The sequence below is a fragment of the Porites lutea genome, chromosome 14 (assembly GCF_958299795.1).
Source record: "Porites lutea chromosome 14, jaPorLute2.1, whole genome shotgun sequence".
NCBI lineage: Eukaryota > Metazoa > Cnidaria > Anthozoa > Scleractinia > Poritidae > Porites > Porites lutea.
In genome coordinates this window covers 369,467-395,629 of record NC_133214.1, presented here as the reverse complement: position 1 = coordinate 395,629, position 26,163 = coordinate 369,467, and the positions used below count along the sequence as shown (strand labels likewise).

Below are 26,163 nucleotides of genomic sequence, written 5' to 3'. Positions count from 1 at the left end.
TTATTGCCGTTAACTTTCAGTAATTGCTAATAATAATTTATAATAGAAAAAAAACTTGTGCAGAAATTGTGGTCAGTCGGCTGTGCAAGTAGATCGCTTAACACCAAAACTGGATTTCACCGTTATTTTTTCGCTGGTAGGGCGAATCTTCAGAAAAAGAACGATGATCAATTACTCTTTTAAAATTCAGTCGATAAACCCACATTCTAAGCTGTTGTTACGTTTGTTTTCTTAAGCTCCTATTTCATGTAGTATTTGCCTACGTGATTCACTTAAATTCAGACGGTTATATCTGCTGACAGGGTCTCGGGGGTCGCTTTTTGTTTTGGGATTTTGGCAACAAGTATTTAAACTTTTAAAAAAATAATTTTATACTCCCCCGCAAAAGCTAGTACGCGCGTTTTTAAACGAACCATTTTTTATTATCTTTATTTCCGGATGGTTTGATAATTTAAGGTCAATTCAGTCTGGTTCAAGGTCAAGTCACAATAGTAATACCTACACGTACATTATTACCTCTCAATCTAATGAAATTTGCTGATATGCGCTTTTTTTCACAGTCGCAATGGAATTGCGCAATACTGTACTTTTATAGCTCAGCTGCAAAAATGACACACAAAAAATACACACCAAACGTCACACTACTATAAATACCTTGTTAACTTTGTTATATACGTATAATTCGCTGACATGATACAGGAAGCAATATTGATTTTTTTTTATCTTTTATACAGCACTCGACAATTCGATACTCCTGAGTTGATGTACCCTCATGAGTAAAGATCACCGATCAGGAGACCTGTGGAATTACCATAAAGCACGTAGGGGTTTTCGAGTTATTTCTAATTATTAATTATCTCTAATCAATTATTATAATATGCTCCTTGGTTGGTAATTATATGCATCTCATCTCTTTGGATCAAAGATATATTTTTGAATAGTTTACACAGAAAAAGTTGAAATAGTTGTGTTAAAAATTTTCTATTTCGTCAGTTTGGAGGCAAATGTTGTTGCATGGATGACTCCCGGGGGGGACTCCGCATATTAAAGGGGTGGGGATGCTCTTCGGAAATTTTGAATTAAACCCCTAAAGGAGACCCACCTGGGTGTGGCCCAAGCTTCTTTTAACCCCTAAAAGAGACCAAAAAATATACATATCAAATATGTCTTTTTATATTTTTTCGCGTGCAACCCTAAACGAGACCTTCACGGCTTAATATGATGGCGTTTTGCCCAGAACACCCTAAGTGAGACCAAAATCCGAAATTTACACCTATAAGCGAGACGACGAGCATCCCCACCCCTTTCATATGCCGAGTTCCCCCCCCCCCGGGGGGCTGACGGCCTTTGGTTTAAATTTTCCAACTATGGTGAGCGTCATAGAAGACAACCCTTATATAGGTTCCAAAAATCAAAGAAATCCTTTTCACCATCACCAATACATGTAGTTTAAATATAAAAATACTGACAGCTAATGATACCTTACGCAAGTTCTACCAAACCAAAAACGATTCTTCTGAATAGATGCCAGAAGCTCCCACTCACGAAATAGATGCTCTCGCACGTGCCCAGTTCAGTTAACCACACGTGCAGTTAAATACAACAGGCTTAAGAGTAAATTATTTTGAATAAAAAGATTATCTAGCTTCCCACCTCTTGCTTTTGTGCCGTGTGAAAAGAAAGACGAGTAGAAACGTGTCAGTTCCTAGATGGTTTTGTCAAAAGAGGATATGACGATTTGAATGACTAAATATGATCGTTATTTCCAGCTGTGTATACTTCGATTGGTCTCGATTCTTTCGTTATGTCGTTTAGACGATTGGACGAGAAGGGTGACTGCACAAATAAAAGCTTCTTACAGAGAGTCGATATCAGATCCCGTCAGAGCAAATTAGTCAAATTACAGCGTGGAAAGAGTTTGCTATCACGAACGGTAATCAGAACTACCATGAGAATTGAATGTATTCTTAGCAGGACTGACTGAGCTGTCGGCAGGTCTGTCGGAGTCATACTGCCTGTTAAAATCCTTCTAAGTTTGAAAACTGGTTTTTCTATGATATTAGCATCTACAACTGCTATTAAAGAAACAGCTTCTTTGGGCATTTCTCTAAGTCAAACTTGAAAGGTGTCTCCTTACGCCCGCACCCAGTCCCCCTCATGGCTCTCCCCAGGTCTTCTCTCCTCGTTATTAGAAATGTGTAGAAGGAAGTGAGGTCAAAATAAACTTCGTTATGTGGTAAAAGATGACATTGGAAAGTAACCTTAAACAAAAAGACTTGTTTTGGTATTGGATAGTATGCGTTCAACTGTGGCAGGTTTAATTCATTGCATTGCATCATGGCACATGTAACAATAGCCTCTCAACTCGCGGTTGAGAAGAAGCAAGCGAAGCCGGATTTCTTAGATTTGAGAGTAAAAGGCAAAGGACAGCAAACGTAGGATTTAGAAAAGATCTCATCATCCAAGAATATAACGAGCAAGACAAAAAAGCTTACATCCGTAATAAGACTGACTTTGTATAATAAATGTATATTTACGGCTTATTGTGAGATTTACTTGTTTTTGCTGGCTTTATTTTAACATTTGATACGCAATGCTAAAGAGTTCCAACAAGAATGAAGCAGCTGCCCCTTCAGGGACGGATAAAACCACATTTGTGTGGTTCAATCTGTCTCTTTCTTTTAGGGCCCATTTTAGCACAAAACACAGAATTGGATACAGCTTGTTTGAGACTAATTTATGTACTCCCCCTCGGCTCTTTTGGGAGTGAATGACCCTTACTCTAGTCGAATGACAATCAAGAGATTGTTCCGGCACAAAACGGAGAAACATTTTCTCGTCTACATTTTAACAGCTCTGATTTTCGCCCTGAACCACGAAGAGCCCTCCTCTCGAGACTTTATAAGTGATTTGTTGACTTGGCAGCCCACCTGAGAAATGAGAAATGCCCGGGGGCAAAAATAAACATTTATATGGAACTATAGAGACAAAGGTGACTTGCGTATCAATAACTACACTTGAAACCAGCCTTTAGGTCTCTACGAACAATTAGACGCAGATGAACAGAGTATGTTTTGCAACACAGGAAATATGAACAGTGTTGCTAAGCGACTGTTACATTACCTCTTGAAAGATCAATGGCCAGCTGAGGTCTATCGATTCAAAACTTCACATCTCCTGTAACCCATATCATTATATAGTATGGTCATACAAATAAAGCTCTCATAAATAAATTTTATACACAATTAAGGCTAACTGACACTTCATGTCAATACCTATTAACCCTTTAAGTCCCAATAGTGACCAACAGCAAATTTCTCCTAACGATATCCATACGTTATCATGAGATTAGGTTATGAGAATTAATAAAATGATCACCTAAGAGAATATACTTTGATCTTTTATCAAATTCTCTTGACTAATTCTTAAAGAAAATGTATAGAGATCAGTTTGGAGAATTTGTATGTGGATATTGGGGCTTAAAGGGTTAAAATAGGCAGCAAAATGCACAATATATCGGCTTCTGCATGCTATTCAGTTTGCAAATCTTTTCATATTCTTTGGTTTTGAAGCTTTTTGCCTGCGGTCTATTTTCAAGACAACATGAAATCAATCTTAGGAGATAACAACTGAAAACTGTATGCATAAACAGGTGAAAAACAAACTTTCTTTCTGTTTTGAGGCACAGGCTCAGCTACTTCCATCTCTGCCCTATTTGGCCCCATTTGCAGTAGGTCCGCATCAGTCTTTCTTTTTTTGAAAATTCTACATCAAGAACATCTTTTGTCGTGTGTTGTGAAGCTTGATTATCTCGTTCACAATTAAAGAAAAACGACTTTTACTTTGTAAAGGACTCAAAAAAATAAGACCATGTAAAAAAAAAAACTACAGAAGAGGCTTCAAATCAATAGGTTTTTTTATCCAGTCAACCACATCACATCTCTTCGTAATTGACTCAGTGTGGGAATGAAAAGGTTAAAAATACTGAATAAAAATGCTAATTTTGTGGGCAAAGCAGAATTTGGTTTTGTCTCCCAAGTTTTAAAACATGCATGTAGATTGCTGATGGTGGACAGATACATTAATAAGTACTTGACAATGTTTCTGGAAACCATTTCTCCCAAGACGCATCAAGGCGGCTCGTGGAAGAAATTAAAAGACGAAACCATTTCCTTGATTAAAATGCCGCCAAAAAAGTGATATGAATCAAACAATATGATTCCTTTTTTTGGTTTAATTTCTTCCTAATGGCAGTACTCTAAAAACTAAACGCAATCAGTTTCTGGCCTGTTCGTTAAACGTTTAGCGACTCTGTGAATTTTAAAAAAATTCAACAATTTGGCCTTTATTATTAATTAGAGGTAATACAGTGTAGAGGCAAACACTTCGATTAACTCTTATTTAAGCAATAGCAAACAGTTCTTGAATTTGACTGCTGCTCTTTCACATATTTTATTTTATATGCTTCTTAGTTTTCATTTTCTGAATTTGTTGGAGGTTGTAATCATTGAGAGTTTTCCTGTCAAACTGAAAGGATTTTAGAAACCTCTATACAGGGAAGCGTTAAAAGATATATTGTGGGAAATATTTTGCCCTTAAGGCGTATTAAGCCGGCGCTTGAAAAGAAAAACAAAACAACTTTGCCGTGTAATTTGCATGTCGGAATAAAAGAAGAAATTCAAATCCATTATTTTGGGAAAGCGCTTTGCTTCAGTATACCTTACTGAAACTTTTTTCTGGTGATGCATGTTTTTGCTACCGGAGTTTTCAAACGGTAGATAATTTAAAAGCGGCAAAAATATTTTTAAACTTCTTATTCAATTCACAACAATTTTTGACCGACATAAGCACTTATAATGTTCTGCCGATATCAGAGCCAGTACTTACAGTATCCTCACAGAGGACATCCAGTGTAAAGTGACACGGGTTTCAGCGTTGAGATTTTCTCAATCTTGGACACTTTTTCGTAAACAAGACGAAACTGTTCACCCACGCTATAAGAGCACTTGCAGATGAACTTGATTGGTTAAGTCATACATGTCCGCGAGGATCTGGATCGGGTGGTCTACTATTAATCTGTGATTGTATACAGCTGTTGTATATCATAGGTCAGTAGAGTATTGTCCCTAATAGAAATTCACTCAAGGAATTTCACTGTTTTATCTCAGAGGCTGTTGAATATGTTAATAAAGGTTAAAAGGAGCAATCTCAATTAACCTGGGATTTCAATTTTACGAGGCAGGGATGCATTGATTTTACTGGCTTGGCCATTTCCTTTCCATTCTCTGAGACTTTCTGAGTCTGACAGCTTATCATACCAGATTGATATGAACGTAGAATTGAGCCGTGATCCAAGTGTGATCTTATGTATGAATATCAGCCCTGTAAAATTCAACCGAGGTCGAGATATGAGCATGAGAACAACTCCAAGATACCAGAGACTTTCAAGGGGTGTTCAATCCACCCTAAGGACTATAAAGGTATAGCAGCATGCTGTGAGTCGAGGCCGACATAACTCAATGAAATTAAGCTGATACAAATAAAAATGAAAACGGAATTGATCAAAAGGTTTTCCGGCACTTTCAGCATTGCAGTTCACGATGAGACTAGAATGAACTAAGAGTACGGCAATATATTGCGGACTCCGACTGAAACCATTCAAAGAAGTAATTGCAGTCGTGCTATTCAATCACAGGCGACAATTTTTATGACAACGGTATCCAACTATTCCAGTATAGCTGAGCAAAAACCAGAAGAGTCGGCAGTAGGATATGTAAAGAAACTGGGTGTGTTTTAAACTCTATCCTTTGCGTTTGAGACATTCTCGAATACATGAGTTCTTAGACGTTGGCTTTATTAACAACCAAAGACAACTTATTTTGAACAAAGCAAACAGATCTGAGCCACCGCAGCTGGTCAGCAGCTACTCAGTGTCTTCTTCGTCATCTTCGCCCCATTCCTCCTCCTGTTGTCCTTGATCGTTTTGAGGCATCTCCAGGTAAGCAAAGTCCACAGGGGGAGGCATACCAACGACAGGAGCCACTACTACAGGGCTCTCCTCTGTCTTCTCTTCTTCTTCTTCTTCTTCTTCTGGCTCACTGTAACAGTCAAATTTTATTTGACGTTGTTAATAGAACTGTGGTGGTGGTGGTGGTGGTGACAAAACAAAGGAATGTCAGTGGTTGTGAAACTAGAGAACTATTCACTTACCTGCTTCTTGTTTTTCTGTACACCAGTGCGACAATTATGATAAGAAAAAGAATCCCAAGAAATCCACCAATAATCATTGCCAAGATCTTTATTAGCTCTCCTGTGCTACCTATAATAATTTAAAAAATTCATCTACAACTCTTTCCTTAAACCTTTTTTTTCAAAGGCCTCTCATCTGTCTAAGTTTAGCCACGATTGAGAAACCAACAGTTTTTTTCTCTGTACTTTCCCTTGGATAGTTGCAAACATGTTCAAAAATTCTCTCCACTCCGTCTTCCAGCAGTACGTCTCTAATATTAAATAGCCTGACGAGCTTAAAAATGACCCAACTCAAAACTGACCCAGTTAATATCTAGTTGAAAGATTATCCGCTGACCTTCATGAATGCAGCTTTTTCCGACTTTCCTGAATCCTGATTGGCACTCGCAGGTGTAGCCGGTGTCGGAAGGTAAAATAGTCTTAACGTTGACGCAATAACTGTTTGCAATAGCGTCACATGTGTGAGTCTTCATCTCGCATTCATCGATGTCTAATAAGAAAAGAAGAAGGCTATCAAATTTGTTTCTAAGTTTTTATCAGAACTAAATTCTTTCAAATTCTAAGTATCTATGCATTTTTAAACAATTTCTAGCCTGATGAATTTCTTTAAGAGGTGCTCCTTGAACTTAACAGCATTACGTTCTCACTGTATTTCTCTACTTTGAAACTAAACATCTTCCAGATTTTGACAATAGTTTGCTTTAGCAACAGAACGGGAACGTCATTTGACGACGGGAAAGCGCGCGGAAAGGACTAAACTCGACTTCCGGTACCCAATTTGCCGCTCTGCCATTGGTCAAGCCCGTTGTTTGATTTGCGCGCGCCGTCGTCAACTGACGTTTCCGTTCTATTGCTAAATCAGCCTAATAATACTTTTAAACGTGTCCCGTTAAACGGAAAGCTAAGAAACGGCCATTGACATTTGCGGAAGGGGCCTATAATGATAAACCAATCAATACTCGCTCCAGTCAAAGGTGCGTGACCCCCTGGGCTTAACGCAGAATGTCTGTTGAGCAATTTACATAGAGTAACGAAGGACATTGGACGTTGCATGATTATTTTTGTCCGGAAAACAGAGAAAGAATTGCCTTGCCAAGCAACACCATTAAAGATTTCACTGTTACACCTACCAACACAAATGTTGCTTTTATTGGCCACGTATCCCGGATCACAGTCACATGTGAAACTTCCCAAGGTGTTGGTACATTCACCATCCATTCCACAATCGATAGACATGCACTCATCAACGTCTATCATCAAGAAGAGAAAAAAACTCAAGTATTAATAGAAATTTTATAAACGCCACACAAAAGGTGATATTGTTTTGCGGCAATACGTTAACGACGTGAGATAGGTGCGACGTAACTTCGTTCCCTGGTTACATTCAAGTCGACCACACGAAAGAGGATGGAAACCGTCTAGAACACATCACGTGACTGCAAGAAGGGTGAGACCTTCAGTAACGACATGGAAACTGGGTCGAGTCAACTTTTGCAAAGACTTCTGGGATTTGTTACTGGAGACAGGCCCTAGCTGACAGGCGCGTCCCCAGTAGCGATCCCAGAAAACATTGCGGAACAAATTTCTTTCGACTCCAGTTCCCGTCTGTGGTGAATTGAAACTCCGCCTTTGGCGAGAGTGATAATTTTTCGGTAAGTCACAAAGTTGACTCGGGTAAAATAAGTGTTCAGACCTTTTTGTTCAGACTGCAAAAGCAGCCAACCTCTTCCCAACTTTGCGTCAATGGTACTTGGACGATAGCTGCTATCAATATTCATTTAGTCATTTGATTAGAAGTGAAGACGAGAATACAAATAAATTTCCTCTCTTTTTCTGTTGCGCGTGTTTACCTTTGCATAGTTTACCATCCCCAGTATATCCAGTTTTGCATTCACATTTGTAACTGCCCAGTGTGTTGATACATTTTCCTCCAATCTTCGAACACTGTGACGTGCTCTTATCAGCACATTCGTCGATATCTGTTTAAAGACGTTAAAAGCCGATAAAACTCTGATCTTAAAGAAAAATTGAAAACTTATTTACGAAAACTTGCAATGTTTCATGAACAGAGAGAAAAATATATTTCTATCTAAACAGTCTGAGTGACAGTTCATATGAAAGCTGTTGTATAGAGTTCTTTCTCACGTCACAGTAAGTTAAAGGGTGAAAGTTGCCAGTCATTACGCGTGTGAGCGTCGTCCTCGCATTCTTAGTAAATTAGTAGTGGAAATAGTAGTTGGTAGTTAGTCATCATACCAGTACATTCTGTCCCTGTTCCTTTAAAACCTCTGGCCGCACAAGAACACTTGTAGCCTTCATAGGTGTTTTCACACCTTGCCATATCATCACAATCGTTTTCTTCCATGCACTCGTCTCGGTCTGTAAAGAGAAAGTATGTGACTTTATTTGCTTCTCTTGTTGTTTTTTCTTTTAACCATCGCCAAGGTCGAGCGTGATTGTCAATGTGTTTGTCAAGACATCTGCAAGCACTCCCCTAACACACTCTCAGGAGGCAACGGCTGTTCATTTGTAGGCCAGCAACGAAAGGGAGAAATAGATGTATTTTAGATACTCGGTAACTGTCTAAAAAATTCACTTAGTTACATTTTCTCATGTAAGAAAGAAATATATTAGGCACAAACGTAAGGATCTCTGTTCCTGCTGTTTCAATTGTTTACTTTTTGCAAACCAAACCTTAACAGTCAAGAAATCTACTAAGAGCTATATTCACTCGGTAAGACAACTAAACTAAAAGTTCACACTAGGTATGATTTGAAGCTTACCACATTCCTGATCAATTCTTTTGCCTTTGAGTGGATATGGTGTATGGCATATGGCTGGTGCAGATCCCAATTTAATGTTCTTATGTTTCTTCAGCAGCGTCAAAAGACCGCGGTTACTGCATTTGCAGTCCCACCTATTGTTGTGTAAGTAACTACGGAAATAACAAAGGAATATTGATACTAGTTTAAGAAATACGAGGGAGACTGGGATGATTTTGTGTTGAATTGCACTATGGGATTGCTTTCGCTTCTTTTATGGGCTGTTGCGAGGATGCGCAGGAAACTGGGTTAAAATTCGTCCAAAAATAACCCATAATGCAATGGACCCAACACCGACCCAGTGTCAATCGCAATCGTTTCATATTAGCCAAAGTACCTTGTAGAAAATCACTTTTACACTTGTGAGTTGATTTGCTTTAATTTGATGGAGTGTTTGCAGACAAGTTAACCTCATCTCTCATGGGTGGTGTGGGTATTGGGACTGATAGGGGTCTATACGTGTTACGTTGTCGCAACCGGTATTGGCTAAGCTAATAAATAAGTTAAGTTAAATCAGATTTAACGCAGACTACAACGAGTGTTCTTTACTTTTCATATACTTTATATTCACCTGAGTATGAACTTTGAGGATGTGTATCAACTCCTAATCTATTGCACTGATACTGAAGGAAAATGACTTCATACTTACAGGGTTATGTTATTAAATTTCAGGTCATCAAAGAAAGACGGTGACAGCATCACAAGTTGATTATTAGACAAATCCCTGTCAGTGATAACGAGAGAATAGATACTTGTCAAATCAAAGGTTCCTTGTAACATCGTTTAGAACAGTTCTTATGACCTTTTACAAATCCATTTACTTATTTGTCAGTAGTTCTCAGACCATAATTCAAACTCTGGAGCGCAGACCTCGGGCTGATTTTGAAAGTCCAAGTTTAATAACAGTGCCGCCCAAGAAAAGTTTTAATGAGATGATCAATAATCATAGTTAACTGAGAGATTTTCTGTTGCTCAGCGGAAGATCGCCTTGCGGATGCGCATTTGTCTCATTGCCACAGAGGTTTACCCTCGTGGTCTGCTTTGCCGCTCTTTGCCATTGTTTATCCCCCATTTGAATATTGCTCATCGATTTAATTCATGTGGAGAGCTCATTTGGGGCTGGCCTACTAAGTTTCAGTAAAGAAAAAGTGGAAAAAAAAATTCTAGCTCTGCTTCATAAGCTAAATACTTACAGAGTTTTTAGAGATGTGAGACCTTTGAAGGTGTTCGCTGGTATCTCAGATATATGTGCAACTGAGAGGTTCCTAAAAGAAAAGTAGAACAGGTAGGATTAAGGTAAACTGAAATTTTCAAGTAGAGGTCACGAAGAAATAAATACACATGATGGAGAGAGGTTATAACCCTTTTACTAAAATCGGTCTTAAAATCACATTCGACCTTAGCAAGGGTCCCTCCATATAAGCTTAATGATTTATTTTATATTATATTTTACCAAGTTTGTCCTTCCATTGCTTGTTTATCGCTATAAATATCTGAAACAAGCTTTTTGAAATGGATTAACAGAAGTTCTGTGGAGTTCAGTTCGGTTGAGTATCGGAATCTTCGCAAGTGTTCCTCCATTCTTCAATTTTCAAAGCAAGGACTAGCCCGCGAACAGCAGACGCATTTCCGGTCGTCGCTTCTCTCCCTCCGGAGGGAGAGAAGCGACGACCGGAAATGTCTGCTGTTCGTAGGCTAAGCAAGGACCAGGTTATAAAAAAGAAGTACCGAATCCTAATGAAGAATCTAATCAGCAATAAGTGAAAATATAAATCAAAAGAAGCAAGGCTGATTTTACAGTTTGGAATATATATCTATTTTTATCAATATTTTGGAAGGCACAGCCTTCCTTCCCACTCTGACTTTTGGTAAGCGCGCAAGACAACCGAGCGATATATGATACAGCTGTGTGCATGCGTGAGTTACTGGCGCGGCCGGGCCGTGGGTTGGTGTATGCATGCCCCTTGATTTAAGTATCTCGCAACGATTTATCTTGCCCTAGTTTTTTCTGCCTAGGGCGTGATAAGGTAAAGTGTGACAACAGTAACATATAAAGGCGATACTCACAGCAGTTCTAAATGTGTCAAATTACTGAAGGTCCCCCTTGTAAGATTTAGTTTGAGTTTGCTGAGGTCCCTTGAAATGAAGAGACAAAACAATACTTAAGATATTCTTTTTAAAGCACAGCAAGAAATTCAGATACTTTATTAAATAAGTTGCCTTGTTTAAAGATTAAGCGAATCCAACTGTTTCGAAGTATTTTGGGCACAAGGTAAGGAGCTTATAAATCAGTACACCTTTAAGGCCCTAAAATATACGAAATAATTTAATTTTCATTTACCACAGTATTGAAGCTATGGATATTAACTCCGCTTGTAAAATATCAAGTTATCAACATCAATTTTCATTTATATCGTTGATTTTTGTTTCAAAATAATTATCCTTGTCCTGAGAAACAACATGAAATGAAGGTGTACACTAAATTATCACCACTGACATCAGTACAAGGTAACATTAAGGCCATTTACACGACGAACACCCTTCACACCTGTTCTTAGGGAAGATGCGTCTCTGCTAGGTTGCGTTTTACTTTAGACGAAATGTGTCGTTTATACGGGACGGTTTGCTTCATATTGAGTACGCATCATATTTTTCCTCTTTTAAATGGCCCTATTAAGAACGGTAAGAATACTTCATGCTAGCCGTGGTAACATGCTCTTCAGGTTCGTGTTACAATGATTCACTATCACTGTAGACAGTCGACGTAGCTATATGTTATCGACGTGCTGCCATATTTCCCCAACAATTTTTTTAGCGGTTTTGCTTCACAAGATACTTACAGTTTTGTAGCTTTCGTTGAGACTAAACCGACGATTTTCTTAATAGAATAGCGTCTGTCGAGGTATTTAGTTGAAGTGCATTTAAAATTTTGCCTGGAATTCTGTTTTTCAAAACAGCTCAATTTCCTCCCTGGCTTTGAAAAGCAAACCGAACAAAACAGAGGCAAAAAGTACAGTAGGAAAAGGAATTTCTTCATCGTTCTAACTTTGAGTCTATCATGGTAGATGACGCGGTGAGTGCTACTTTGGCTTGTGACGTAATGAATGGAAGTGAATTAGATAAATGAATAGTCATGTGACGAACTCGTGAGGACTCGCGCGCAATGGAAAATTTGGAAGCCAATGGCGGATTCAGTTCTGTGGAGGACCCCATATCCAGATCCAAAGCCCTAAGAGGGATGCCCAGAATCGGACATAACTTTCTTAGTTCTGTGGGTCCCCGTTTGGCCTAACAATAAGGTGTGGGCCTGAGCTCCCCGGACGGCCGGACCCCTCCCATAGATCCGCTACTGCAAGCAGCGTCTCTCTTTAATTCACGGCTCACCGCGCGCTTTGTATTCTGTTACGGCTAGTATTTTCGCGCTTCTCGCTCAGCTTGTGTGCAAGTGTTTATTTTTGTAAGGTCTTTTGCAAGGCCTTTGTTTGGACAAATAACATCAAATCAGACTCAAAGATGCTAAAGTACTGACAACAGATAATCACAAGGACAAACACCAGCTTGACCGTGGACTGTGAGCAGTCTAGCTTGATCGAAGAGGTACTGTTCGTCAAGAAACTAGATCTGCCATTTGTACACGGCGCATGAGAGAAGATCACATAATATACGATAATGTAATGTAACTGATAAGCTACAGTAGATCACACGACAGTAATGCCGGTATTCATCAGCAGCTCAAGGTAGCAACAAGATGTAATACCATTGCACTAAAAATACTGCACAAGCTAGCTGCAGTGAGAAGGCCTAACAAACGCCAAATCATTTGTCTGGAAATGGGTAGACTGCAAAACAGTCGGTTTTTTTCTCAAAATCAGTAAAGAAATCGATAAAGCGTGGCGTAAGAGTCTTACGCGCGCGAAGTGCGCGAGCCTCACACGCCCGTAGGGCGTGTGAGGCGAGAGAAAAAAAACCGTCTCTCTCCAGTCTCGCTCCCTGTTTTCAGCCTCGTTTGACTGCTCGCGCGTACTTGAATGCGCAAAAATATGGACTGTTTTGCAGGCTAGGAAATGGGCAGAGGACAACGGTGGAGCTAAAAAAAAAACATCCGAGAAACAGGACTTTCTTAACTCTTATTTGCTTGATTAAGGACATGATTTTTTGAATTGTATTTTGAGGTACAGGTGAATACTCACGAGGAGTTACACGAGGAGTGGGTGGGGTCCTAGTGTATGAAATAGAGAGAGCCTAGGTACGAACCGACCCAGTCCTATTTGCAAAACGTCTTGACCCAGCCTGACCGGCGCTTCGTTGTAGACAAGCCAAGTCTTGCGAGACTTTCGACAACGTTATTCACCAATAATGGCGCTTCTTTATCGCGGAGAATCACGGAAAAAGATTTTGAGGCACCCCATTTTCTGGATGAAGATCGCCGAGATTGTAAGTGAGGGGTTTTCTCTCTCCCGCGTTCACAGAACGGAAGTCTCTGTTTGTAGCCATTTAAGCTTACAAGTGTTACAGAAGTGTAGTTTATTAGGAAAATTGACATCCTCTTGCAATATAATTTATCTTTCAAATATAAACTTATTTGTCGGGAATTTACTAGTGTCTGCTTTTTGTAACACTTGTTACATATTAAGATTGTGTAATTTCTTAAATAGACAACGTGCAGGTATTCGCGCACGTAAAAGTTGTGATAGTAGAGCGGGTTTCCTGTAAGGATGTAACTTTACTCTCCGTTTTATACCAAAATGCCCAAGCTGTCAGTTCGATTTTGTTCATTTCTCCAACTGTGTCGAAATTCAAATTGCCTTGCTCATGTTTCCTGCTTTTTAACCTGATCCGATGTCAAAATATTACTTCACAACAGAGTATCAAATGTAGCAGCCTCATGTACATCCATGCATTGCCGAAAGTTACAAACTACACGACAAATGTTTTATTGTGATTTGTGCCATAATTATTTTCTTAAATGCCTAACCGTTATAGCTGACACGTTGATCTTTTTTCTTGCATACTGCGATTTTATCATCCACTTTGTTATTGTTAAGAGTGTTTATTTTAAGAAAGCATGTCCTGACGGGTCAATGTCACCGGTCGATTCTAATTTTATTAATTAAAGTCACGACTTCCCCAACATCACGCTTTCGTTCGATCAAGTGCTCAAGAAATCAGGAATTTTTCAGATGACACTTTATTAGTATGGTGTAAATTTTGAATTGGAGCTGCTGTTTCACAAAAACGTAAATCCATTCCCAAGGTTTGACTGATCAAAAACTCATGATTTCCTTTTTTTCTCAACAGGTCCTTAGTTTGATTATATTTCCATTATGCATCACGTACAATGAAAAGGGTGGAATCTATGTGACAAACACTACAAGGAGTCTTAACTTTACGGTTAAATACCCTTTTCAATATAACAACGAGACTATAGTCTTCACTGGTGAAGACAACCCTGTCGGCAACTTCAACTTTGACCCTGCCATTGAAGCTTGTGTGAAAATCTTTGTTGGTGTGTCTGTTGTAACCTGCTTTGCTGCAGTAACAACTTTGATAGTAGGCTGTGTAGTACATAGAAATGAGGATAAGGCCAATAAAGTTTTAACTGCTGTAAGTACTCTATTTTTCTTTGATTCTAAGTTTGGTAATCAAATCAGATATGAAGTGACTATACACTAACAACTTGTACATTTTTTTTCCTGCATTGGTTTGAAATTATTTTAATTGTTTGAAACATATCAAGTGTATCCTTACGGTTCCTTATTTACTTTGTTTGTTATTTAGGAGATATTTGTAGCTCTCTTAATGGCATTTCTCCTTGTCATAACCACAAGCCTCTGGCTTTACAACCTTCTTGAGTTGAGGAAAGAAGTTGAAGATGAAATAGTCAGTATAATCACATCTTTAGGGCGTGATCTGTGCAAGAACTGTGTGGAATTCTTGCCAAGTTATTCAGCATTGTTTGCTTCAGTGGTGAGATATGTTTCTTTTATAAAATAATATATTTAAAAAACTTCATAAATTATTTTCAGGGTTTGTACACTTCTTCAGAAATTCAAAGACTTTACAAGGACTGTCAAGAACCACATTTTAAATTTCAAGGACCAAATAAATTAACTTTTATCACAGGTTCTAAGAAACTATGAAAATATTTTATCATTCACAAAGTCAGTGTCATCTAAAATTTGCGTGAATAAAAATTGGTCTAGTGACACGGTAACCATTTTAGACCTCAGCCTTTTGCATCACAGGCTGTCCATACTTGACTTTAATTTCATCCTGAATGCGGATTTTATTCTGTTTGCTTCAAACTGGTATTTGCCAAAGTTTTTTGGATGTTTGAAAATGTCCCTCAATTAAAATTCAAGGACTTATAAGGACCAAAATAAATCAAAGATAATTTCAAGGACTTTCAAGGCCTTGAAAAAGTAGTAACGCTAAAATTGAAGGGTTTTCAAGGATTTTCAAGATGCATACGAACCCTGTATTTTACAGTTTTCTTCAGGAAAGTCATTGATATTAATATTGCAATATTTTGACCACTCCTAGTCTTCATCAGATGATGGTGTTGATTAGCACATGTTGGGAAGTGTTAGTTGCACCTTGTCTTTTAGTTATTGGTGCATATAATTTTTTTATCATCACCTATAGGGACAGTGGCAGATCTTGATCTATTACTCCCTTTCTGAATCATCTACAACCGTCATTAAAAAGTTGTTTATTATATCATTAAAAAAGGACAGGGGATACAGTAGGACCTCGATATAACGAACCTCTATATAATGAAGTCCTCGCTATAACGAATGATTTTCTTTACCCAATCATAGTAAGATATATGAAAAAGAACCTTGATATGATGAAACCTTGATATAGCGAACACATTTTGCCAGTCCCTTGGCCCCTTGTTAAATCGAGGTTCCACTGTACATAACAAAATGGTTGTCAGGGTTTTTATGTGTGTGTGTGTGTTTTTGTGGGGAAGGGGGGGCATTTATTACATAGAGGTTTATATCAGAAGGGGATGAATGTCCTGTAGCTGGACACCCCAGAACCAGAAAAAGTGTCTGCTTGAAGGGAAAGGGTGGTGGCCAACTAAAGGTGGTGTTGGTTAGGCGAGGTTTTACATTAGAGAATGTGATCATATTCCTTCTCTTGCAGAGCCTGGCTTACATATCATTTCTGATATGGCTGTGTAACACTGTTATGGTTTTCCTTGAAACTTTGCACCACTCTGCTGCTGATATTACAGATACCGGTTCTCTAGTGATCACACAGGAGCTCACTGATAAATCTCATGAAACTGAAGAACAGACATCTGCCACTTAGCAGGGACATTTTACTCTTTTTTGCCCTTTCTTCAATAACATGCAAACCCTTTCTAACAAACCTTAATAAGGAGTAGTGATCTCATAGTTATCCTTGATCCTTACTTGTAAGTGATAGATGCAACAGGAAACAAGAACATTAATTTCAAAGTTAATTCCATGGTTTTGAGTTCATTTTCTCTTGTATTGTTTTTAAAGGGCTTTTTTTATTACTTTAATTGCTCCTGAAATAAATCTTGTTGGATTAATTTAAGTGTAAAGTTTTTTTAAGTTATTAAAAAGCACCAGAAGGCTGCATGCTACTAGGTGACACAGCCTGCTACATTGTGGGCATTCATCAAAACTGAAGAAAGCAACTAAAACCTGCAGTCATTATCAATAATTTTAGTTATCTGTTCACAGCCTTCCATTTTCTCTTCTGTTTACTGTGATGAATGTGCAAACTGAACTAAAGATTTCAACAGGAGTACAACAGGTGAGGAAGTTGAAAGTGTGAAAATATTTTATTTCATCATTTGCTCACCCATACCAAACCTCCTTGCAACTTATGCTTTCTATTTAGAAGTTCAGCTATCTGGTTTTCATTGACAATACAGAGATCCTGTGAGCAGTTTTGTTTTTGTTGTTTGTGAAGGTCAAGTGGTGGAAAGCATTAGTTGCACAGAACATTATGCTCACTGGTTGTGTAAAAATGTACGTTGTTCAATCTGAATTTGAGACTCTTCTGATTCTTTTAAATTTTACCAATTACTAGTTTTGCAAAACTTGCAGCAATTGGGTCATTGTGTATAGTATCACCCACTTATATAATCTATCAGTACACTTCTATAAGGTATGTAATATTCAGTTTCTGTTGTGATAAGATTAATCTATTAATCATTTCAAAGAAGATTGTTTAACTTACTTCAAGGTAAATATTATTGTAACTAGAGTAAAATAATTGTTGAATTATAATTATTGTATATCTAGGAAAGAATTACTGAAAGCAATAATTTTTTTGTTATGGCTAGTAGCAACATTCTCAAATCATTTTGGTTAATTTCTCGATCTGAAATATGTGGAATTATAATTATCCATATGACAAATTAAAGATTTTAAAGCTCAGAGAATACAATTTATAAGTAATTAATTTGTTAGCAAATTGTTAAATGGTTTTTCGCAGGTTATCGTAAATAGAGCAATATTCCCTTAATGAACTAATGTCAAAGAAATTGAAAACCAAAAAAGCCAATCATTATTGACAAGAAACTTGTTAAGTTTTAATAAAATTAAGTTGACAAAATACTATCTTGTGGTGTGCTCTGAGATAGATGCATAGAACTTAAGAAAGTTTGCAAGTTTGTTTAATTTGAAGTTTTATTTTTTTTATCCTGGAATAATTGAGTGTATTATTTAGCTGATAAATATTCAAATCTATGACGTTATTTCATTTGTAATTGCTTCGATCTTATTTGCGTGTAAAATAAATAAATATTGAGCTTAAGTACACAACTTTTAAGTTGTGTACTCTTCTTGGTATCTGTTTTCACAAAAAATTGGAATGCAAACTTACCATAAGGCCCTATTGTTCTTCTTCTAGACTTCAATTTTTTATCCTCCAATTCTTTTGACTTAACTCTTTCTCCAGCTTACACACAGTTATTACGGCTTTGGCTTAATTTCGGTTTGTTGGTTCATGTTGTGCCACCAGGAGGATTTCTTTCAGTTAAAGAGTTCATAGAAAGCATGGCTGACAGTTATTTGGGAATCTGTTTTTTAAAATTTTCTGTTTAAATGAGGGCCGTCACGTTGAAAAACATTTGCAACTGCTGCTTTTTCTCCGAGAACTGTTCTTGTTTCCGAACTTGAAAATACAATCCCCGAGAATCTCCGAGTGCTTTCGGCAATCCCAGGTTTCTCGGGTGATTTCAACCTCGCTTCCAGGGTCCCCTTCGGGAAGAGTAGGAGCGGAACTTGGGAACAAGGTTAGGGGAGGTTAGGGTGGTTTCCGTCTCCTAATTAACTTGCTTGGACTGTGGACTTCTGACTGGACCATCCAAGCAGGAGAGGACCGCACGATTTGAATTTTCAAGTCCCAACAAATACTGAAGGAATGCAAGAGTAACCCTAACCCGAACGCGAATATATATATCCAGTTTGTCAAATCTTGAAATTTCAATAGTTGACGTGGTGGTAACTCACCTGTTATTAACTCGCTTTCAGCTGACATAACTCTCGTTAAATAACTCTCCATATCAGAGGACCGCTATGACGTCATCCAAATTAACTTTTTAACGTAATTCCTGAATGGGATTTTTTTCTGCTGAAGTGGAAATGTCTTTGAGTATTAAAGAACATGAAAGAAAGAAGGCTTATTTGCTGTTTTTGTTTTTCGCCATGTGTAAATTTGGTGACTTATGGAATGATGATCCAGGATCATTAAAGAACTGGCTATGAATAACGTAGGGGGAAATGTTCCTGTGTAGGGAGGAGAAGAATTACACAAGTTCGCATCTCCCTAGTTCAAGTATCCACCCCCATCATCCCATTCTATTGTTGCATTCTATTTCCCACAACACTTCGACAAATATACATTCAGTATTGATTTTATTGATCTAACGACAGAATTTTGGCCAGTCATAGACGCGAGAATGTAATGAATTCATTAAATCATGACTTTTGTGACGTAGAATAAAGAAGGGGAAGATGTCTCTTGAAAGCTCAGTCGAGGAAGGGTTAAAAAAAAGGTATCGTAGCTTGAAAACTTTTACCTTGTATCATTAACTGTAAATACCGTAACGGAATTTTTATCATCCTTGCAGTTAAATTGCAGCGTTCTTTCTGCAGCGAGCATAAAATCACCTTAACAAAGTTGCTCGCGCTTTGAGGAAACGTGCGCGCTTTCTTCATTGGCACGCGCAAATGACAAGTGCAAACAGGCCACGTAGACTGACACGGTTCTTCTTGAGCTGCAAGTCAGCTGCAAGTGAATTATCGAGAATGACCAATCTGAATTTCACAATCTTTTCCAGCACAGAGATATTAGCATGATGAAGATATGAAAGAAGCTTCGTTGTTGACGCTATTTCTGATTGGTTTACTCCGTATCAATGTAACCGCCGTGGAAGGTAGGGATTGTTTAACAGCACTCATATTTAAAAATATGAGAGCTCTCTATAAAAAAAAATGCTCAACCATTCTGCGTTCCTTTTTTAGTATCAAACTTTTTTAACCATCCCATGAGAACTGTCGATACCAGTTGATAATGCGAGAATCATGGGTCAAAACATATTTAGTCTGAAAAGGACTTTAAACGGCTCTCTGCTTGTCCGAGTGTGTTCATGCGCAAAATGACGAGTTTACTCACTTGGAATAACTGACGTATAAAGAAAAATATGCAAAATAGTTTGAAAAATATTTTTAAAAATGTACGAGCGACGTCTTAGAGAGTCAACACAGCCAGGAATGAAACAGAGAAGGGAGTGTAAAATGACTAAAATGGTTTATGGAAAAACGTGTGACCAGATACTTTATGCACTGCTGTCCCAAATCTCGTTTGACTTACTAATTTTTAAAAAAAGTTCTTCCGTGCAGTATGTTGATCAGCTACAAGAGCCATAATAGGATCTCTTGCCATGCAGCTATCATTTATGAATGGTCCTTTTGATTTCTGTTTCTCTGATCTGCGCACTTTGCATCTCCTTGCAGTGTTATTGCGGGATGACCCTCTCGAGTTTAAGGTGATGTTACACGGGACGATTCGCAACGACGATTTTTAGCGCGACATAGCGTTGCATTCGAAGCAATGTTGCAACGATATTGCAACGCTGTGTTGCGCTAAAAATCGTCGTTGCAAATCGTCTCGTGTAGAACATTACCTTTAGGGACTAACCAGCCTCGTGTAAATGCGTTTAGGAATACTAGTGATTCAGTTTAAGAGTTTTCTGCAGGCTCTTCATTTGATAAATCACCCAGAAACATCACTTGTGATCCAAGAGGACAAGATAGCCAGTGTGGATATAAAAAGAAATGCCAAAAGATAGGAGACACTTATCATTGCACTTGTGTAAAAGGATTTCAGGCTATTGAAGGTGCTTGTAAAGGTAATTTTCAGACAACTAATTTTGATGCAAGAAGGTGATTTCTATAGTAACATACATACATACATACATACATACATACATACATACATACATACATACATACATAAACTTTATTAATGTGTCTTGGAATGTCTAGCCTGATGAGGTTAAGAACCCCTCTACTAATTGGGGACACCTAACAATATAATATAGTTACCTAACAATATAATATAGTTAAAATCCTACTAACTGTCTACTAATGAAACAATTGATTTAAAAAGATTAAGAATTACAAAGGATGCAATTATAGTTACCTAACAATATAATATAGTTAAAAAACCTACTAACTATCAACTAATGAAATAATTGATTTATAAAGATTAAGAATTACAAAGGATGCAATTGGAGCAATTGTCGTCGTCTATCATTACACCTAGATCAAATTTACGAATACAATTTTTGAAACTAAATAATGATGGGAGAGTTCTGATTTCGCTTGGCAGCTTATTCCACAACTTTTTTCCCAGGTAGGTGAGCGAGTGTTTACCATATTTATTGGTCCTAAATCTGGGAATGGCGAACTCTGCCGTCCTCAAGTTGTAGGGTGAGCAATGCGCGTGAAATAGCTCGGATATTTTAATGGGGCATAGTTTGTGTTTCACCTTATACATAAGGATAGCAATATCTTGCAGTCTTCTGTTCTGAAGAGTCGTTAGGTCACTTTTGTCCAGCAATGCTTGGTAGCTTGATTGCTTATCTAGGAAAACTGCGCGTAGTGCTCTTTCTTGGACCCGTTCAAGCTTTCTTTTGTCGGTAGCACTACAGAAATGCCAAGTCAGGTGGCAATAGGTTAAGTAAGGCAATATGGCTGATTTATACAGAGTTAATTTAGCACTGGTAGGGACAAGTTTTTTTAGCCTTAACATTACACCTACTCTTAACTTATGAAAAGAACAAAGACAGACAAATTGTTTGAAAGCCGATAAAACCGGGGTTAAATTTAACCCGGGTTTCTTTTTCTCGTGTTCAAAAGCATTTTCTCGGATAATTTTCTCTGCTGTTTTTAGAGCTTCCAATCATCAACTTGTAGACAGACAGAATTAAAACTGAAACGCTTTTTAAACTTTCAAATCTGAATTCAAATTTTGCACTAGCCCTGGGTTATCTTAACCCAGCTTTGAACAACTCGGCCCTGGTGGTTTCTTGAGGTCTCCTCGCCAAAAGACGTTCCTGTAAACTTACATTGTATTTAAGGCAAATAAATCATGCTGATGAAATGACGATGAACTTATACAAATAGTCGGAAACTGCGAACTATAATCTAGGTCAATGTAAAAATATAACAAGGAAACTTTGAACGGAATGCCAAGCCGATCGGAGACATCAGGCATCACGCGGAATGCCAAGCCGATCGGAGACATCAGGCATAGCCGCTAGAGTCCCTACGAGCCGTTTGCTTTGTCCAATCAAAATGTTTGACAATGCCAAGAATTAGTATTTCAAACTGTTCAACCAGCGTCGCGTTTCGTTTCGGTGCAAAGATATTTGTATTGGAATGAAAACGAAATGCTTCTTTCTATCCGGTGTCTTTTTCAGATGTGGATGAATGTAGGCAAAAGCATTTCAGACAGCAGTGTAAGAGAAAAGGAGCTATATGTCAGAACAGCCACGGATCATACAAATGCCAATGTAAACAAGGATTTCACATGGACCTACACAAGCAACACTGTGTTGGTAAGCTGATGTTTCGTTGGTAACAGGCTCACTTAGCGCGGAGGAACAAGCACACAGACCAGCAAACAACCTAGCGAACGCAGCGAGAAGGCGAAACTACCTGATCTTCCTTGATTGCGCAGTGTGGACATACACAAAAACGTTCCCTGGATCTAAATAAGTTTAGGTCACCCTATATGGTACAGGAGTGGAACTGAAAACATCACGCCGACTTAGAGTCTCGTTCTTTAATATTACAGCTCGGATGGTCCTCCACTCCTTTTCCATGTTCCACTTGCCAGTTTTTCCCCAAACTTACATTACGTATCAGTTCATGAATCCCTTCATTAATCTCGTACCCAGATCTCTTCGAATACGTCGTCAAGAGATCTGGGTACCAGATCGCGAGGAAGACACGCTACTTCAGAACGAACTGCAACTTTTTAACTGCAACTATTTTGTTCTACCCTGTCAGTCTATCCGCCTTCTTTTAAACGTGACTAAGTGGTGATTGAAGGAAGGTAAGTCGAAATTCTAAATCTGTGCTTTGAAACTTTTTAGATGACGATGAATGTGAGAAAATGGAGTTGTGTCATGAGAAAGCAATTTGTGAAAACACTGTGGGGTCCTTCCGTTGCTCATGCGCAGTAGGATTTGCAGGGGATGGAGTTGAGTGCGTACTAGACAAAGTCTACGAACAGAAAAAGAAGATCAAGCTGACCATCATGATCGGGGGCGCATGTGGCGGGGGCATCTTGCTTATCATCGCTTTAGTAGCGTTCTGTTGCTGCGCACGCAAGAAGAAGAAGGAAAAAGACAAAAAACATGGAGATAAAATTGAAAAAATAGAATCTACTCTCTCTGAATATGGACAGGATTGGGAGAGTTCTGACAGCTCTGAAGACGACGAATAAACTTGAATTACACCGGATCAGAATTTGAAATTTTTTTACTCCCCGCAAAATAAATAAAGATTTCACTCAAATTAGAGTCCAATGTGCTGAAAATATTTTACAAAGTCATGCATGATCGGTTTAAACATGCCAGATGGAAATTTACCGCTACAAAGGTGCCTTTTTAAGATTCAGTAATAAAATTCAATTACCAAAACCAAACTCCGTATTATCAACTATGGAGGGTAGGAGAAGTTAGGACTTAAACTACGGTTGTGACGAATATTTCCCGCTTTTTTCCCAAGCCTTAACTATGTCAGTTCTATTTACGAAAATAGTCAGTACTGTAAACAAGTAAGAAGAATTTGTTTTGTATACGTTGCTTTTAACAATGGACACATGTACAGTACACAGGCACATTAAGTCCCCGAAGTCTGAAAGAATGCATGATATTTGTGTCATATCAAACCATTTAATAACTCTGTTATTTCCTTATCGGTTTTGTATGGCATGAAGGGAAAGTTGTGATAAATGGTTAAATTTGAATGGATGTGTAATATAACATCTTTGACCATATTCAGGTCTGAAAGTGGTTAAAGAGTTAATCAAGGGTACTGTCTACCTCCAAACCGAGTATCTGCTTTGCAACCTGTCTTTGGCTTTTGAACTCTAACCCTATTGAGCCTCGCTATGGTGTCCTTTCTTTATTAACCTTAGGGAGTTTTTAGTGGGGTAAATCACACCACACTTAATACAAAGTATTAAACTCACGACGAATTTCAAGTCAAACATGTTTAATAGCCTTTCGTATGTGATATCTACCTGTTAAGTACTTCTGGTCGTATATAAACAGGAAGATAAAGATAACCAGTTTCACAAGCAGACCATCCTGTTTTCTGAACACACAGGAACTTTATGAAATAACATCCTGTTTACGGAAATTAGGCTACTGAATTTCTGACCAATGGCATCATCTCGGGAATTTGGAAGGAATACTTTACGAACAATAAACTTCCTTTCAAAACAAAATCAAAGTGCTTCGTCATCTCAATTGTATTCATGTTCCGTGCGGTTGGAACATGAAAGATTACGATAATGTCAACGCTTTAAGTACAACATTTTGTAAACATTAAAATCAGTTTGAACAAAAACAAACAAACAAACAAACAAACATACTAACTAAACTACCGTTCCTCGATATAGTAACGTCACTTGTTGCTTGAATTTAAAAAGGGAACAAGCTTTTAAATTTTCTAAATTGCTGTTTTGACGGAAACAATTTCTCGAAATTTCAAGAGGTCCTTAAAAGAGACGATTAAGAAATGTGCATTCTTTATACCGAACAAACCAACTGTATAGAAATTTGCGGAAACCCAGCAAAGCGTAACTGAAAACTGGTATAAATTGCCTTGTATGAAGCTATAGAACTTGGAAATCCGTCGACTTTCAAGACATAGCTGAACGTATTTCTCCAGCAGCAAGGTAAGCTGGACATAAGTCTCCATCTAGTTACTAATGCCTTAGAACTCCTCTAATTGAAATTCCCACCGCTAAACAGGAGCCGTTTAACTTGGTGAAGGTTCGAGTCAGCGGGTTAAAGTTTACAGAAGTTTGAGTCAGAGGTAAAGTTAAATTAGTTCGAGTTAGCGTGCTCTACTTTAAATAAATCCGCGATCATTTTGCCCTGAAACAGTTTTGGTCATTTCATTCTTTGAGTTATATTTTAACATCATGACCAGTCCAATACACCTGGCTCCCGTCTTTTTTGTAGTTCTTGAGAATTTTTAGAAATATTTTGCGTTATAATATCTTAAATCATTTTTTTCCATTTTCTTCCTTACTTAAAGAAGACAAAGATGGCCGCAACAGATCCTAACACACGCCGAGCTTGGGATGATTTCTACTATTTTCAACCCGGACCCGGGCAGACGCCCGGGGAGACGATGTATCGCGATTTGCGACGCTGGGTTGAAACCATGCTTCAAGCTGAGCTAAATAACGGCGGGTTACAAACCCGGCGAGCCGGGGGTGATGTGATCGTTAATCAGTTCGCTGTGGGAAAGATTGGATCTCAGGATATTCGCACAGTACCAAGACCGGGACGAAGAGGAACAGGTCAAAGGCACTGCGAGGAACAACTTATTGAAATGATTCGAGAGCAACAAGATCAGTTCCAAATCTACACCGAGAACTTCACCTGTCAGATGAGAGAGGACACCGAGAGACGCTGTAACTGTTTTTCTCAGGTATGTCCGAACTACATGGCGCTTTGACCCAATGACCAAATTTCTTCATTTTTTTAGATCACAGTGAGTGGCCACATTATACTTATGATTTCATTTGCAAATTGTTTAAGTACGCAAAAACAACCAGTATTTTGAATTATTTGCGAATTGGTCAAACAAAAGATACATTCCGTTGGCCTTAATTGACTTTTACTTCACCAAATAAACGCTTTTCCAGAAAAATAAAGTTTCACTTAGACGCTAATTAGTTTCTCTTGTAAACTCGTTATAAACTTTGAGTAATGTATTGAAAAGGCGGGACTGACTTAGCAACAGAACATTCTTTGTAGTTTTTCATCTTTCTGATTACTTTGGACACTAACTGGACTTATGTGACTTTTGGAGTTAAAGCTGATTTTCTGATTACGCCACAATCTCGAAGGAAAATATGATAATATTCCTTACAACCAATCGGGTTTCTACTGATGTAAGACTAAACTTCAAATGATTGAGATTGACAGCCGTCATGGGCAGTGAGGATAAAAGGAGCTGTAAGAGGCTTTTGTCAGAACAGAGATAGAACAAGTTAGTGTAAGATTAAGTTGTCTTATAATGATGAAGTTTAGAGGATACAAAGTTTGCTAAACCAACTCAGGACAAGTGTTTTCTTTGTGTTAATGACCTTAGCGCTAGTCCCTGTCGGAGTCGTGCGATTATGCAGTGGCATTTTTGCTTTTGTAGTTCTCAAATTCTGAAGGATGGCCGGATAGCCTTGTCTTCATTCATTAGATTATGTCCTTATTGCTCCTCTTATCCACTAGATAACGCTTTATCTGGTGAATAGCCTTAACTAACTTTTAAACAACCGGGGCCTTATCCTC

General features: G+C 38.2%; 3 protein-coding genes across 3 annotated transcripts; 2 read left to right on the top strand and 1 right to left on the bottom strand.

The window, feature by feature from the left end:
* Window positions 1–5,833: 5,833 nt before the first annotated feature.
* Window positions 5,834–12,156, bottom strand: LOC140925186 (uncharacterized). The gene is made up of 11 exons (XM_073375149.1): window positions 11,912–12,156; window positions 11,139–11,207; window positions 10,265–10,336; window positions 9,721–9,795; window positions 9,033–9,184; window positions 8,506–8,628; window positions 8,100–8,228; window positions 7,380–7,499; window positions 6,587–6,739; window positions 6,211–6,319; window positions 5,834–6,098 (listed from the first exon to the last, which is right to left on the bottom strand). Exons 1-11 carry the CDS (start codon window positions 12,106–12,108, stop codon window positions 5,924–5,926), a joined length of 1,374 nt encoding a protein of 457 aa, XP_073231250.1. The 5' UTR covers window positions 12,109–12,156; the 3' UTR covers window positions 5,834–5,923.
* A 1,188-nt stretch (window positions 12,157–13,344) lies between these two features.
* Window positions 13,345–17,858, top strand: LOC140925011 (uncharacterized). Its single transcript, XM_073374974.1, has 4 exons — window positions 13,345–13,505; window positions 14,370–14,675; window positions 14,850–15,038; window positions 16,224–17,858. The coding sequence occupies exons 1-4, from the start codon at window positions 13,428–13,430 to the stop codon at window positions 16,389–16,391; spliced, it is 741 nt and encodes a 246-aa protein (XP_073231075.1). The 5' UTR covers window positions 13,345–13,427; the 3' UTR covers window positions 16,392–17,858.
* Window positions 17,859–19,237: 1,379 nt separating this feature from the next.
* LOC140924761 (uncharacterized) lies at window positions 19,238–23,154 on the top strand. The gene is made up of 4 exons (XM_073374763.1): window positions 19,238–19,497; window positions 20,320–20,472; window positions 22,048–22,185; window positions 22,726–23,154. Exons 1-4 carry the CDS (start codon window positions 19,428–19,430, stop codon window positions 23,076–23,078), a joined length of 714 nt encoding a protein of 237 aa, XP_073230864.1. The 5' UTR covers window positions 19,238–19,427; the 3' UTR covers window positions 23,079–23,154.
* The last annotated feature ends 3,009 nt before the right edge of the window (window positions 23,155–26,163 follow it).